This window comes from Ceratina calcarata, unplaced genomic scaffold (genome assembly GCF_001652005.2).
Source record: "Ceratina calcarata isolate Rehan_Ccalc_2016 unplaced genomic scaffold, ASM165200v1 scaffold259, whole genome shotgun sequence".
Classification (NCBI taxonomy): Eukaryota; Metazoa; Arthropoda; class Insecta; order Hymenoptera; family Apidae; genus Ceratina; species Ceratina calcarata.
In genome coordinates, this window is record NW_017148003.1 from 55537 (window position 1) to 70053 (window position 14517).

The 14517-nt window shown below is 35.4% G+C and overlaps 4 protein-coding genes across 6 annotated transcripts in view; 2 read left to right on the plus strand and 2 right to left on the minus strand.

Moving 5' to 3' along the window:
- The window catches only part of LOC108623273 (synaptic vesicle glycoprotein 2B), a 22861-nt gene extending 18199 nt beyond the window's left edge, over positions 1-4662 (plus strand). For all 3 annotated transcript variants that reach the window (XM_018021669.2, XM_018021670.2, XM_026812127.1), the window contains exons 2-10: positions 198-433; positions 584-643; positions 1008-1091; positions 1290-1614; positions 1830-1951; positions 2340-2578; positions 2693-3131; positions 3371-3658; positions 3984-4662. In XM_018021669.2, the coding sequence (XP_017877158.1) occupies positions 397-433; positions 584-643; positions 1008-1091; positions 1290-1614; positions 1830-1951; positions 2340-2578; positions 2693-3131; positions 3371-3658; positions 3984-4039 (1650 nt within the window). In that variant the 5' untranslated portion in view covers positions 198-396 and the 3' untranslated portion in view covers positions 4040-4662. The remainder of the gene's footprint in view (positions 1-197; positions 434-583; positions 644-1007; positions 1092-1289; positions 1615-1829; positions 1952-2339; positions 2579-2692; positions 3132-3370; positions 3659-3983) is intronic.
- Positions 4663-5240: 578 nt separating this feature from the next.
- RpL17 (ribosomal protein L17) lies at positions 5241-6779 on the minus strand. Its single transcript, XM_018021671.2, has 5 exons — positions 6695-6779; positions 6361-6447; positions 6074-6233; positions 5532-5702; positions 5241-5446 (listed from the first exon to the last, which is right to left on the minus strand). The coding sequence occupies exons 2-5, from the start codon at positions 6439-6441 to the stop codon at positions 5301-5303; spliced, it is 558 nt and encodes a 185-aa protein (XP_017877160.1). The 5' UTR covers positions 6442-6447; positions 6695-6779; the 3' UTR covers positions 5241-5300.
- A 621-nt stretch (positions 6780-7400) lies between these two features.
- Dsor1 (mitogen-activated protein kinase kinase 1) lies at positions 7401-14058 on the plus strand. The gene is made up of 8 exons (XM_018021675.2): positions 7401-7807; positions 7907-8132; positions 8217-8329; positions 8409-8520; positions 12084-12260; positions 12367-12580; positions 12816-12982; positions 13064-14058. Exons 1-8 carry the CDS (start codon positions 7686-7688, stop codon positions 13178-13180), a joined length of 1248 nt encoding a protein of 415 aa, XP_017877164.1. The 5' UTR covers positions 7401-7685; the 3' UTR covers positions 13181-14058.
- LOC113464117 (sodium/potassium-transporting ATPase subunit alpha) lies at positions 8528-12077 on the minus strand. Its single transcript, XM_026812119.1, has 2 exons — positions 11445-12077; positions 8528-11268 (listed from the first exon to the last, which is right to left on the minus strand). Exons 1-2 carry the CDS (start codon positions 11898-11900, stop codon positions 8662-8664), a joined length of 3063 nt encoding a protein of 1020 aa, XP_026667920.1. The 5' UTR covers positions 11901-12077; the 3' UTR covers positions 8528-8661.
- Positions 14059-14517: the final 459 nt, after the last annotated feature.

Genomic DNA, 14517 nt, shown 5'->3' on the forward strand with positions numbered 1-14517 from the left:
AATCTCAGATTATAATGATTATTATTACTTATTATAAATGCAGCTTGCATATGCAGCATCACACTTTTTTCGCTTTAAATTCGGAGAGGATAAAAAGACATAGAGATTTCTTTCCCATTTTGTCGCCTTCAACGATTTTTCTTTATTAGACCATTTCTTTTCTTTCCCGATAACAAATTTTCCATCGTGGGTTTCAGCTCACAAGTGAGCGCAGAACCGAGCCCCACCGACGAGCAGCAGATCAGCGCAGATTCAGCAGGAAGACTTCGCCGAGATCCAACCACCCACAAGTATAAAACCTACCTAATACTAAACGAATCCCATCGTCGAACACGAAGAGTTCTCATCTAACTCTATCACCAAGCCAGATTCACCCAACCGCGCCGACATCGTAGAATGGTAGAGAGTGAATTTGGTTCAAAGCACAATCAGAGTACGTATCGTTAAGAAAGCAACTTTTATAGTACACATATTTAATCTAAAGTACGAAGATTCTTAAAAATTGTATTTTTTAAAAATGCGAAAGCAACATAAATTGATTGCTGAAGAGAACGATTTACAATTACAATTTTATTTGTTACAGAGTGTGATGTAAAAGACGAGCGGCTAAACGGCTGTAGCTCTAAGGACCTCGAACTTGCCCGTAAGTAGAATATTCTCTCATTGTCAGCCACGAGACTGTGCGGGCATACAGGGTGATTCATTTAAATATCTCCCTCATTTCCGATGATAGGAAACATACTTTTTTACACAATATTTAAATAGTATCAAAAGGAGAGTGGATTGTAAAATTTTTTTTCTGAGTTTTAGACATTTGATTATTGATTAAGTTTTCCAGCTTAAAACATCAGACTTACATATCTGCAGCTCGTCGCTGCTCAGTGGTATTTGTGAAAATGAATTTTATATCTAATTTCACAATTCGTATTTTCTATCATCGGAAATGAAGGAGATAGACCATTTTGTATGGAACGATTTCTTAAGTGGATCATAATTTTTTGTATCAGGTATTGGAACAAAGGGCAAAACCCTAGATCCAGAGAAAGGATCCATCGTTAAAGCAGATTTTGAGAAGGCCATTGAACTTACCGGTAATTTTTAATACATATATTATTCCTTTTCGTAACGTAACTACAAATAAGACCGACTGACCTAAGATTCGTAGTAATATGAATCAATATTTTGTAAATACGAGATACGTAGAACATACTTAAATGTGGAATAGTTTGTTATATCGACATGGTACGAGAAACGGCGTTTCGTAAAATTATATTTATTTCTTTTTATAGACTATGGCAAATTCCACTATTTCCTCCTCACGGTATGCGGCTTCGTCAGCACTAGCGAGGAGATGGACGTGATTTCCATGTCCTTCATTCTACCTAGTGCACAATGTGACTTGAAGCTCGATACCCAAGCCAAGGGATGGCTCAACTCCATCATCTTCATCGGTATGATGGCGGGGGCGTACGCCTGGGGCTCCGTCGCGGATGCCTTGGGTCGCCGGAAGGTTCTTATCGCCATCTCCTTCACGAACGCGCTTTGCATCGTCGCCTCCAGCTTCAGCCAGTCTTATGAACTATTTATGTTCTTCCGTTTCCTCAATGGTGCCGCGTAAGTATTTATAATTAATGTAAAACCTTAAGCATCTTGCAACTTTAAATTCTTTTCGTTTCATTACACGTTTCTCAAAACAAGCTTCAACAAATATATTCGATTTCGTATTAAAATTGTCAGGAAACGAATACGAATTTATGACTTAAGATTTGTCGGATAATAATTCTTAAGATTAACGGGTCCTGATAAAGCTTTGCGATTTATGTACATAGTCTTGGAGGCAGTGGACCCGTCATCTGGTCCTATTTCGCTGAATTCCAGCCGAAGTCGAAGCGAGGCTCAATGCTGTCCTTCATGGCTGCCTTCTGGACCCTTGGGAATCTTTTTGTTGCTGGTAAGTTCATTCACTTACAATTAGATACAAAATACGAAGGGAATATATTAATCTTATAATCAAATCGTTAAATTGAATGATCGACTAAATCATGCAGACTAAAAGAAGCTGTCTTGATAAATTGTATTAAATGATATAATCCCATTTGAAGAAACGAGCTCGACCATTATCACACCTCATTAAATAATAGCGTAAAAAAAATTCGTTTCCATAAAAAGATCTGCCCCCTTCAATCGTGCAAGTTCTGTATAAAAACTTTTGTCAATCTCCCATAATTTAGATAATAAAGGACTGTCCAGAGGCACTCTGTACAAAGCTACAAGTATTTTCCACGAAGGTCACTGAAAGGGAATGAGTTTATTTTAAATAAATTTTATTTTATCTGTAGGTTTAGCATGGTTGATCATCCCTAATGACATCGGTATCACGAGCTTAGCATTCACGTACAATTCATGGCGAATCTTCCTGCTGATCTGCGCTGCTCCATCGTTTATCGTCGCGGGGCTGCTCCTGCTGCTCCCTGAATCACCCAAATACCTCTTGACCTGCGGAAAACACGAAGAGGCGCTCGATATTTTCCGTGGGATTTATTCCATAAACACTGGGAAACCGCGTGACAGTTACACGGTAAATACATTTTATAATCGCTGTTTCAATGTAACTATTGTAATGACTGAATCATCTTCTGCATATACAGTGTTCTTAAATCTAACTTACGTCGTGCATATGATTTTCGTACAGGTCAAAGAACTCATTCTGGACGACTTTCAAGAACCGGAACCGACAAGAAATATTATCGAAAGGAACAGATGCAAGACAATGCTCGCTGACATCGTAGACAATAGCAAACAACTGTTTGTCTCGCCGATACTTCGTTTCACCGTAATATCGATCATCATCAATTTCACTTTCCATATCGGTTATTACGGTCTTATGATGTGGTTCCCGGAGTTATTTAATCGTTTTGACGAATTTCATCGCGATCATCCAGACGACGTTGCTTCGATATGCCAAGTGACGGATTACGTGGTACGAAATGGTTCACATAGCGAGAATTTTTGTTCCGATAAAATTGGCGCTTCCGTTTTTATGGAATCGCTGATCACCGTAGCGTCTGCTATACCCGCGAACATCCTCGCTGTTTTAGGAATGGATCGTCTTGGTCGTAAATTCTTTTTGGGTAAGTTTTTTATAATATTTTTTTCTATTTCTTCCATAAATATTCTTCTATTTTTTTTTTTTTACTTCGTATGAGAGCATATTTTGAATAAAATGATGAATTCTTTTGTTTAATGATATCAATTAACGTTTCGAAGGAATATGTATGAATTTGTAATTGTTCAACATAAGTTCAACATTATTTTTAGCAACGTTCCTGGATGACTGCTTAAATAAATGTTATATATTTGTTGTTTGCAGTGTTTAGTACATTTTCATCGGGCCTGTGTTCAATTGGATTGTACTTCGTGTATAGCAAACACCACAACTTGATCGTTTCAGCAATCTTTAGCGGGGTAATAAGCTGCGGCAATGCAGCCTTAGATTGTTTAATAACCGAGGTATTCCCCACACATCTTCGTGCGACCGGAATCGCTATTTCCATGGTCGCAGCACGTCTCGGTGGAATCATTGGAAACATCGTAATAGCTCAACTTTTGGACTTGTATTGTCCAGCACCAACTTTCATCGTCGCTGCTCTTTTAATTGGTGAGATTTTTAAACGTAACAAATATAATTGACTAACAAGTTCGTTAATAAAAAGTCAAAGTCCATCTTCTAAACCTAATTCTAAGTATATTAACATAGGGTACTTCCGGGAGAGATGGACCATTTTTTTAAAAACGTCTAAAAATCAAATGTTTTAAAAATATTAAATACTTAAATTGTCGATTTAAAATTTTTGTATCGAGATATTGATCTCCCCGATGAATTAATGTATAGATATTTAAAAACTGTTTTGCACATTTAAAATTCTCAAAATATTTTATAATTTTAATAGAACAAATATTTAAGATTAATGTATCTTGCACAGGTGGAGGATTATTGTGCTTATTCTTACCAAACACAACTCGGGAACCACTTTCCTGACATCGTTGGATAATTAAATCAAGCCGAACGCATCACTGTACAACCGTACACGTATTTGTTAAAGTGATAAAAGTTACTGTGCCACAGAGGAGCGCATTGTACGTTACATACCATGCATTTGCTCGCATTTACGAAATGGTCACGAAATGGTCACAAATGGCGGGTCTCGTAGCGATCGAGCTTCACATTCCTATTTTGCATATCAAGTTCGAATGGCAATAAAAGAAGTAGTGGTAATTCAGTAACATTTGTAGTAAATAGTAGCAGATATTTTCAAGAATAAATGTGAATGAATCCATACGGAATTTTCTTTATAAGAAAGCATAGAAACAGTAATGTAAGAGATTCTCATGTATTTGCAAATATTATATGTTAGTACGTTTTGATCTTTAAATCGTGTGTGAATTATGTATATCGATTTATATTAACCGTTCATTCCTCGATGTTTTTAACATTTTTACTATGTATGTACTTTTGTATCTTTTATCATTTGTTCATATACTCCAAACATAATCGTTGCTGTTGTGAGTTGGGTATCCTATGGCTTTGTAAGATACAAGCCATTTAATATGTAGAAGAAAACTATAACGACAAAAGAAAGTAAATTTTTCCTTACAGAACAATTGGCTTTTATTTTGAATACTTATTATCCTTTCAATTTTTCTTTTGCAAAAATATTATTGGTGAAATAACAGGTAATACTTATAAAATTTGTGCGTTAACTGATACGACGATTACAAGATTCGATTCTAACTCCGTAAAATTCTCGTAAAAGTCTTAAAAAGAAAATAAACAAATTATCCCTATTGATTTTCCTCCGTATATCTTCACTTTAGAAAATAATAAAGATAATAGTATTTCCCAAAGTGTAAAAATAATATGATACATATTATTTTGTTCAATTTTTACGACACGACGGAGTATAATAACTAAGTTACACCTACAAACGGGATGTTGCCGATTTTTATTAGAGACCCCAATAAAAAAGTTACACGCAACTTTCACTTTTTTTCATGATTTGAAGGAATAAAAAGCTTTAACAAATTTTTTATGCACATTACGCATACATTTCTTCTAGCATCCCATAGAAAAGTATGCTGCTTGACCCAATATTAAAAAAGTTATTCTACTTTAAAACGAGTCACTTAACATTGTCCACAAATGTACATTGTATTGAAAAGGATAGGAATGAACTAGAAAAATTATACAACAGTGTGTAATTTTCAGTTTTCATAATACAATTATCGGCTATAATTTAAAATTATTCTCTCATCATCTTTTCCTTCTGTCTAGCAAGCTTCTTCTTGCTAAGTTTCTTTTTTGATGGCTCTTCTTCTGGGCTCTTTACCACACAATCTTCCTTTTCAGTTAGGATTACCTCAATGTGGCAAGGCGAACTCATGTAAGCTAGAAAAACGTATAAAAATTAATTAAACTGAAAAATTTAAAACTGAGTTTCTTTTATTATATGATCATTTTTATAAATACTAACGATTAATGCGTCCGTGCGCTCTGTACGTTCTTCTACGTAAACACGGAGCATGGTTTACTTGAATGTGATTGATTACTAAGCGGTCAAGATCCAGGCCATCAACGTCAGCATTACTTTCAGCGTTTTTCAATAATTGCAGTAAAAATTCTGCAGATTTTTTGGGCCAACGACCTAAACTCGGAAAGGTAAAAACATTTAAAGACATAGAAGACGAATTACATTACAACAATGTAAGAAATATTAAAATATTATTATTATGAACGCAATGATTTATATTTTAGAAAGTAAAAGAACACAGAAGAATACAAGCCATTTTCACAAGTTCTGATTAACTTAATCAACAATTAAACTGTCTCAAAGAGACAGCCTTTAAGTACACTTTGTTTTTTAAATGAAAAATAATTAAACCATAGCGAAATTAGTTAAATACTCCAGATAATAAATTTTTTAAAGATAGATGTAGGTTGTCAAAGCTTAGTATAAATTACTTGAAACATGCGAAAATGACCAATCATGATTCTTAAGTACATAGACTGACTTACCTTGTGTAGTACCAAACTGTTTAGCTTGAGCACATCTACCAACACCACCATTGAATCTCCGGAATGGGACACACTCCTTATGCTCGATGACATTTTTTAAATATTTCTGTGCCCTTCGTAGAGACAAATTCTTAATAGCTCGTGCCGTTTCATGTGTGTTCTAAAATAGAAAATCCGCCGAGTTTCATCAAATTAATAAACATACAGTTCCAATGCACTCTGTAAACACACACCGACAAGTTTAAGGTTATATTTATGGAAACTTAGATGTTGCATCCTTTATTTACCTTGAAGTGCACTCGCAGGCTGGAGCCTCGTGCCTTGCACGATTTTGCAGCGTTTACTGGTTCTTGAGAGTAACGTCCCATTGTGTGCTGCAATTACAAAAATTTGATGACAATCTTTCGCGTCGGCCTCTTGCAGCGCAAGTGTCACGACTTAACCTCTCGTCACGCATATTTTGAAATTTGTTAGTCGTCTATTATCAAATGTTTACAATTTTGCAATGAAACGATAGTTTCATGTCACACGTTTAAAGAATGTACAGCTTTTACAATTTTATCGTTACAAAATCGGAGATGTAAACAGATTCAAAAATTGTTATAATCAGGAGACACGTACCTCTTACCAGCACGACTTTAAAGGAAAAGACATCATATATGTAACTAGGAAGAAACTTCCTGTGAAATATGAGCTACCAACATTATCAAATTAGCACTATACTTGTCTTATTTTTAAAAGAATTATGCAGGATCTTTACATAATGAACATAAATTACTCACAAATTAAATTATAGTCAAATTATAATTCCTCCAATACGATATTTTGGAAATTCTTAATTATCTATATAGATTGGAAGTCATTGCAATTGCAAATATTACTAATTTATGTGTTTGCTTTGACATTGCGTTGAGTTGAGGACCAACAAATTCATTTTGATTGAAAATAACGCGCTGAACGGTGTAAATGCGCACATTTTAAACAAAATCAAAAACCTTTTAAAGATCCTTCTGTCATCATATATGCGCATTACTCCCCATGCTTTGAACGCCATCTCTAATATATATTATATATATATGCGTATATATATATATAGAGTGTAAAGAGATGTTAAAGGGTTTAACCGATATAGAGTAAAAAGAAAACTTTATTACAATCGTTTCTAAGCAGCTTGCATTCCCTCGGCGGTCCCGCGCCATCGATTCGCGACGTTTCTGTCCCGGGGAAACCGAAAACCAGATACCATGAAAACGCATCGTTATTCTGTACTCTATCTAGCAATGCGTATATATATATATATATATATATATGTATATGTATAGTTCTGTTGTAATGTAGTGTAGTTCTGTGGGAAAGTAAATTTGGGAACCACTGTTTTAGACTACTGCTCTCTGAATTCTACAAGGATTTTAACAATGATAACGATAGTTGTTAATAAACTATGATTCGCGAAGTGCGTACTGTTTAAGAAATCAAATATTTTCGTTGGGACGAATTTTAATAGAAATCGAATGAATAGGTGTATATAGTATTTTTGGGGAACCTTGTTGATAACCAAACATTTGTATAAGAATAGTGTGACAAGTGTAATTGTTTAACTACGCTGTTACAAATGTCAAAAAACAAGTTAAACTTGACACTACCTCCTGGCTCGATAGAACCAGCTCCAGCTGTTTCACCATCGCCACCAGTACCACCGTTACCCATTTATTCTGAACCACCAGTAATACCAGAGTAATTATTCTCTTGTTATTAAGAACTTACAACACTTTCAGACAGAAATTGTTTATCATTTGTTTCTCATTACATTATTAACTTTGCTTTGTCACATAGTGGAGTTATGGGGAAGATGAGCATAGATGCTATTCAAGAAAGATTAGAAGAACTAGAAATGGATGAAGAGCAAAGGAAAAGGCTAGAGAGCTTCCTCGGTCAAAAAGAAAAAGTTGGAGAATTGTGTGATGAAGATTTTGAAAAACTCGGTGAACTCGGTGCTGGTAATGGTGGTGTCGTCATGAAAGTAAGACACAAAAAGTATGGTCTCATAATGGCAAGGAAGGTGTGTATCATATTTATTCTATTTATTTGGTTTAAATTGCGCAACAGAATATTAAAATGATACATACCACTTATAACTTTTCAGTTAATACACTTAGAAGTTAAACCTGCTATAAAGAAGCAAATAATTAGAGAATTAAAAGTTCTTCATGAATGTAACTTTGCACATATAGTTGGATTCTATGGTGCTTTCTATAGGTAAGCTTTTTATTCCTAAAATAATTGTATACTAAATTAATGATATACATTAAATACAGAATACTCTGTTTTTGTACAGTGATGGAGAAATTAGTATATGTATGGAATATATGGATGGTGGATCCTTAGATTTAATACTGAAGAAAGCTGGTAGAATTCCAGAACCTATATTGGGCACAATTACTTCAGCAGTAAGTACTATTTTATTCTATTATGCTTAAGGTCTAAATCTTATAGCTTTCTACTTACAACTATTAATAATTAATTGAGTATAATTAGACAGTTTTAGCTGTAAATTAAACGTAATTATAAATTCTGAATATTAATAACTGTTAGTAATAAGTTTCCTGTTCTATAATCCCACCAGGATATGCACGAATAAGTAGCCTTCTTAGTTCGTCGTATGTCCACAGAAAGATACCCAGTGGCGCACAGGGCCAATACCAATAAGAACTTAATGGCATGGTTTTAAATATTTCCTCAGTTCCAGGCACGTACAACAGAATGCCAGTTAAAACAATTTCAAAAATGAAGGAAAAATTTAAAAACCAATTATCCATCCCTTGCTGCAGAATTGAATTAACTCTCGTTTTACACATTACCAAATCTATGAGCTGAGTTATAACGATAGTTAAGAAATATCCAGTGCGAGCTTCGTTCAACAAATCCATTCTAGTATCGTAGGACCAAGTTTGACCATATGAATCTTGCAGATCATTAATCGATTTATTTTCCCAATCTAATCTTAATCCTAATAAACGATCAGGTAAAAATCCATTGAACATAAGGATCAAGAAAAAAGTATAAAACGCGGCCAACGATTGAGTCATACCTATCTGGCCGTAGGCTACTGATATTAAACGTTTGTTCACAAGTTTGTCGTATCGCGGATTTCTTGGTGCACGTCGCATGATATCAGATTCTGGTTTTTCGTATGCTAGCGCTATTGCTGGAAGTAAATCTGTCCCGACGTCTACGCAAAGGATCATTTCAAGAATAAAGGGCAACGGTATTGCAAATAAAAGGCTGGCTAACATGGGCAACATTTCCGGCACGCTGGACGTCAAAGTATAGACGATAGACTTTTTAAGATTGTCAAAAATCAGTCTACCTTCTTCGATCCCAGTTACGATCGATGCAAAGTTATCATCCATCAGTATCATGTCAGCCGCGTTCTTCGCTACGTCAGAACCAGTGATGCCCATTGCTACTCCGATGTCTGCTTTTCTTAACGCTGGCGAATCGTTCACTCCGTCGCCGGTCACTGCAACGATTTCACCCAGTCTCTGGCAACTTTCCACTATGAGTAATTTCTGTTGCGGTGACGTTCTCGCGAAGACAATCTCTTCGTAACTCTTTATAGTAATATCCAATTCATCGGAATCCATGTTTCTCAATTCTGCACCGGTTATAATAATTGCGTGATCATTGCCTTCGGTTATTTGGGTGTAAGATTTATTCTGCAGTACACTTTTCTCGTATTTGGTCTCGTGCCCTTCGCTTATTATACCGACTTTCTTCGCTACAGCCAACGCAGTTACCGGATGGTCACCCGTTACCATAATCACTTTAATACCAGCTGTGCGACATCTCTTCACGGCTTCAGGCACAGCGGCTCTCGGTGGATCTATCAAACTTATCAATCCAACAAATCTATAACCTTTCGTAGGGAAATTGTATGTCTGCGGGGATTCAGTGTTGAATTTATAATTCGGATGATAAGTGTTGCTAGGCAGATGAAGGTCGCAATAGGCCAGTACTCGTTCTCCCAGATAGCCCAATTCTGAACAAGCTCGCCGAGACAATGAATGATCTGTTGCCGTCATCGCTCTAGTTTCTCCGTCTGCAGTCAATATTTCAGTACATTTCTCCAAAATCACTTCAGGCGCACCTTTCAAAATCATGATATATCCGTCGTCGTCTACGTGTATAGACATCTGATACTTCGTTATAGAACTGAACGGTACCTCTGCAACCTTGGGATATACTTCTCGGTACGAGTCCGTGTGATGGATGTGTTCGCAAAATTTAAGAATACCTGTTTCAGAAGCGTCGCCAATTACATCTCGTTCATCGATTGGTTTCAGCAAAACAGATTCCATGGTGAATTCCGCGCGCAAGCAAAGGGTCGCGCATTTAAGCATTGGTTGAAAATCTGGCTTTTCCAACAGTATATTCTTCTCGGCGCCTAATCTCTCACCAGGCGGGAAATGATATCTCGTGAGCCCGAACCATAAATTGGATACGTTCATTTTGTTTAGCGTAAGAGTTCCTGTTTTGTCCGAGCAAATAGTAGACGTTGATCCTAACGTTTCTACTCCTTCCAAATTCTTTACTAAACAATTCTTAGCTGCCATCTTTTGCGCCGTCAGTGTCAAACTCGTGGTAACTGTTACCAGTAGAACTTCTGGTATGTTCGCTATTATAATGCCGAGTAAATAAGTGAATGCTTTTATTACGCTGGTACCGAGTAATAGTGACAATCCTAAAAATAGTATTCCACATATTACAGCGACGATCGTAATTATTAGAACGAAGTGATTGATTTCCCTTGCTATCGGTGTTTCGGATTTTTCAATCTGCGACGTAAGACCAGCGAGTCGACCGATCATCGTTCGATCGCCGGTGGCCAACACTATTCCCATTCCTTCTCCGTCAACAGCAAAAGAGGAAAAGAATGCAACGTTGCTGCTTTCCAGAGGATTATCATCCGTAGGGTAGTTTGTTCGAGCTTCTGGTTCACTTTCGCCAGTAATGCTCGAGTTCTCAACCCTAAGTCCACGACATTCGATGATTCTGACGTCAGCTGGTACTTTATCTCCATTTTGTATATAAACTAAATCACCTGGCACTATTCTTTCGGTCACTATTCGAAGTTTTTTGCCTCCGCGTATCACAGTCGCAAATGTGGGTACCATTTTTTTGAAAGACTCCATGACCTGTATTGTGTATATACATGTATACATATATAAGTAAGAAATTCTGTTTGTAGAATTTTTAATTCACCCTTAACTGTACAGAGTTGTTAATAATCTCGTCAATCGATGTGAATAAAAATCCATAAATCAAAAAAATATAATAGAATAAATTTAGTAGCAGAAGGGAATATCCTTACCTTTATATTTTTTGATTCTTGTATGTAGGCTGACAAGCCTGAGAACAAACAGATTCCACTAATAATTACGCCCAACCATTCTATGCCACCACCTGTACCTTCTGTCAGCATACTAATTCCATACAAGAGAAAGCATAATAATGCACAGATCCACAACAAAGCAGCAAATCCGTGAAACAAACATTTTATAAATTTGATATATTCTGGAGTTACTTTTGGAGGTGTCAGAGTGTTTGGTCCTATTTTAATTAAAACCATCTCTGCCTGTTCTTCAGTTAAGCCAGTAACGGGATTGGTATTTAATTTCTCGTATAATTCTTCTAGAGGAATAATATGATCGTTAGTTTTCAGTTCTTGTTGGAGATCTAATAATTCTTCGTCTGTGAGCTTCTTCTCCTTGACTCTTAACACAGCAGGACTTATTCGTCTCATTAGTTTCGATGCTGCTGGCATCATTTTTGGACATGTAATCTTTGGACATTTGAAAATCTGTCCTTTTGATGTTCAATTTTTTAATGACCAAGTTTTTTTTTAGAGCCGTTACATTCAATTACTTGATTTTCAAAAAATTATGAAATCAGCGCATTTTTTAATTATTGTATGGATTCGTTGAACTATACGTACTGATTTCTGTTATAGGTTTTAAAAGGTTTGAGTTATTTGCGAGACAAACACGCGATCATGCATCGAGATGTAAAACCGAGCAACATCTTGGTGAACAGCGCTGGAGAAATAAAAATCTGTGATTTTGGTGTCTCGGGACAATTAATCGATTCCATGGCTAATTCATTCGTTGGGACAAGGAGTTATATGTCGGTAAGGAATTGTGGAACAATATGTACGATTATAAACACTTAATTGTTTCACATCATTTTATAAGCGACAGTAAAATACTTTATTTATAAGGAATTTTTATTGTTAGCCGGAAAGACTTCAAGGCACACATTATTCTGTGCAAAGCGATATATGGTCTTTAGGATTATCACTTGTAGAGATGGCGATTGGAATGTATCCAATCCCACCTCCAGATGAAAAAACCTTAGCTGCGATATTTAGTACACCTCCAGGTCAACCACCAGCAGAGAGTGCTACTACGAATAATGCTTCCACGCCAACAACGCAATCTCCTGGGCATAGTAAGTTTTTTACAATTTTACTCTTGTTAAGATTTTAGTGTATAGTATGTACTGATTAGAAGTGTGCGAGAATCCAATAACTGGGATAGGTCGGAAGGACATCAGATCAGGGCGCGTACTCGAAAATTTTTGAATTCCGGAGAGAAATATTCTCGTCCCGATTCGACCTGACATTTTCAGATTCTGGCACACTTGACTAATACTTTTCTTCATTTACAAAATCACTTCTACGCAGATACTGGTAGTCCAAGACCAATGGCTATATTCGAATTACTGGATTACATTGTAAACGAGCCACCTCCAAAATTACCTGCTGGTATTTTCAGTGATACATTTACCGATTTTGTCGATCGTTGTTTGAAGAAAAACCCTGCTGAGAGAGCAGATTTAAAGACGTTAATGGTATGCACTTTGTTTCATACAATTCTGTATTTATATCAAATAATTGTTATTTTTTTATGAGTGCTTTCATTTATTTCATAGAATCACGAGTGGATAAAGAAGGCCGAATCCGAAAATGTTGACATCGCAGGTTGGGTATGTCGCACAATGGACCTACAACCGACTACTCCAACCCGTTTAGCGAACGTACAGTCCTGAATAAATGTCACTCTTACATACTTAACTACGTATATACGCGTTCAGTACTCTTAAGTCAACTTTTCATTTCTTTTCATTCAGTTAGTATAAACAGTGGCGTTTATAAATTTAATTTCCCTTCTATACTGCAATGATCTATGGAACAGACATATCTCGCGATTTTGAAAACAGACATATTTCTTAGGACTTCTCTATCCTTATCCCTCTCTTAATTATATTTTACAATCAACCCGTTGCTCAATCATTCGTTACAGCTTGAGCGATAGCATTTATTAAATAGAATGTTAATAGTATTAGTATTAAGATAAGTATCATTCGATGCTTATAATTAAACTGCGGATTTTATGCAATTATAAGAAAATTAAATGTGCAGGAATGAGAAACTCATATAATGTATAAAGCAATACATATATAAAAAGTTGAGTGAATATTTCAAGGTTTAAATGATCAAACGAAAATATTTATCTAAATCATATCTCTTAAACTAACATTATAGATATTTTATCTTGCATAAAAATCCGCAGTTTAAATAACTATTTAGTTATTTAAACGTGTAAGATGTTAGATCTTAATTGTACGTCGACATATTTTATGTAAGTAGCGAATTCGTGATTAGGGCATTAAATTATTTTTTAACTATGCGTTGTGGTCTGATTTTAAAGTCGCGATAACGATTGTAGGAGATACAACGATAATGATCCAATATATAATGACATTTAATGTACATATAATGTTATAAGTAAGAAATCTAACATTGATATGTTTGCATGAAATACGTCACTGTGCTTGAAATTTCTTTCATTTCACACCGTGTTTCGTATTCCTTATCTTATGCCTCTGTTAAAAGTATGTAAGATAAACGATTATGCTTATAAGTTTAACGTTATTATACACTCATGGGCAAATTGCGTTCCCTATGATGATACTAGGATACATACGTAAATGGGCATCGGATTTATGAGGATACAATTTGACGAAAAAAAGAAGTATTAACTAGAAAACAAGTTACTAGTATAACATTTGTACCTGACATTCGTAGAACATTTTTCAGGCCATCATAAAAGATTTTTATTTCAGTTTCGTTAAAATGTCATGTAACTTTCTTTTTTATGAAGTAACAATTCGCGATAAGAGAGATGCGATTTAAAACCAGAGTTAAATAAAATAGTATTTCAAAACATACTTTTAGTCCTTTATATACGAATTTGTTTTGAAGTACTGTGCATCTTGCGTAATTAGAATCAAATTATAGTTGTAATAATATTGTATAAAGATTGTATCGTGGAATATTTTTTTTTAAACATTATAAATAACGTTTCATTGTGATACATATGACT

Excerpts from the sequence above, each read along its gene's own strand:
- RpL17 (XM_018021671.2), bottom strand. The coding sequence starts at position 6,441 with ATGGGACGTTACTCTCAAGAACCAGTAAACGCTGCAAAATCGTGCAAG. Across the intron at positions 6,234-6,360 it reads GCCTGCGAGTGCACTTCAAG|AACACACATGAAACGGCACG; the intron begins GTAAATAAAGGA and ends TTTCTATTTTAG. Across the intron at positions 5,447-5,531 it reads AGCGCACGGACGCATTAATC|CTTACATGAGTTCGCCTTGC; the intron begins GTTAGTATTTAT and ends ACGTTTTTCTAG.
- Dsor1 (XM_018021675.2), top strand. The coding sequence starts at position 7,686 with ATGTCAAAAAACAAGTTAAACTTGACACTACCTCCTGGCTCGATAGAA. Across the intron at positions 8,133-8,216 it reads GTCTCATAATGGCAAGGAAG|TTAATACACTTAGAAGTTAA; the intron begins GTGTGTATCATA and ends ATAACTTTTCAG. Across the intron at positions 8,521-12,083 it reads TGGGCACAATTACTTCAGCA|GTTTTAAAAGGTTTGAGTTA; the intron begins GTAAGTACTATT and ends TTTCTGTTATAG.
- LOC113464117 (XM_026812119.1), bottom strand. The coding sequence starts at position 11,900 with ATGATGCCAGCAGCATCGAAACTAATGAGACGAATAAGTCCTGCTGTG. Across the intron at positions 11,269-11,444 it reads AAGAATCAAAAAATATAAAG|GTCATGGAGTCTTTCAAAAA; the intron begins GTAAGGATATTC and ends TACACAATACAG.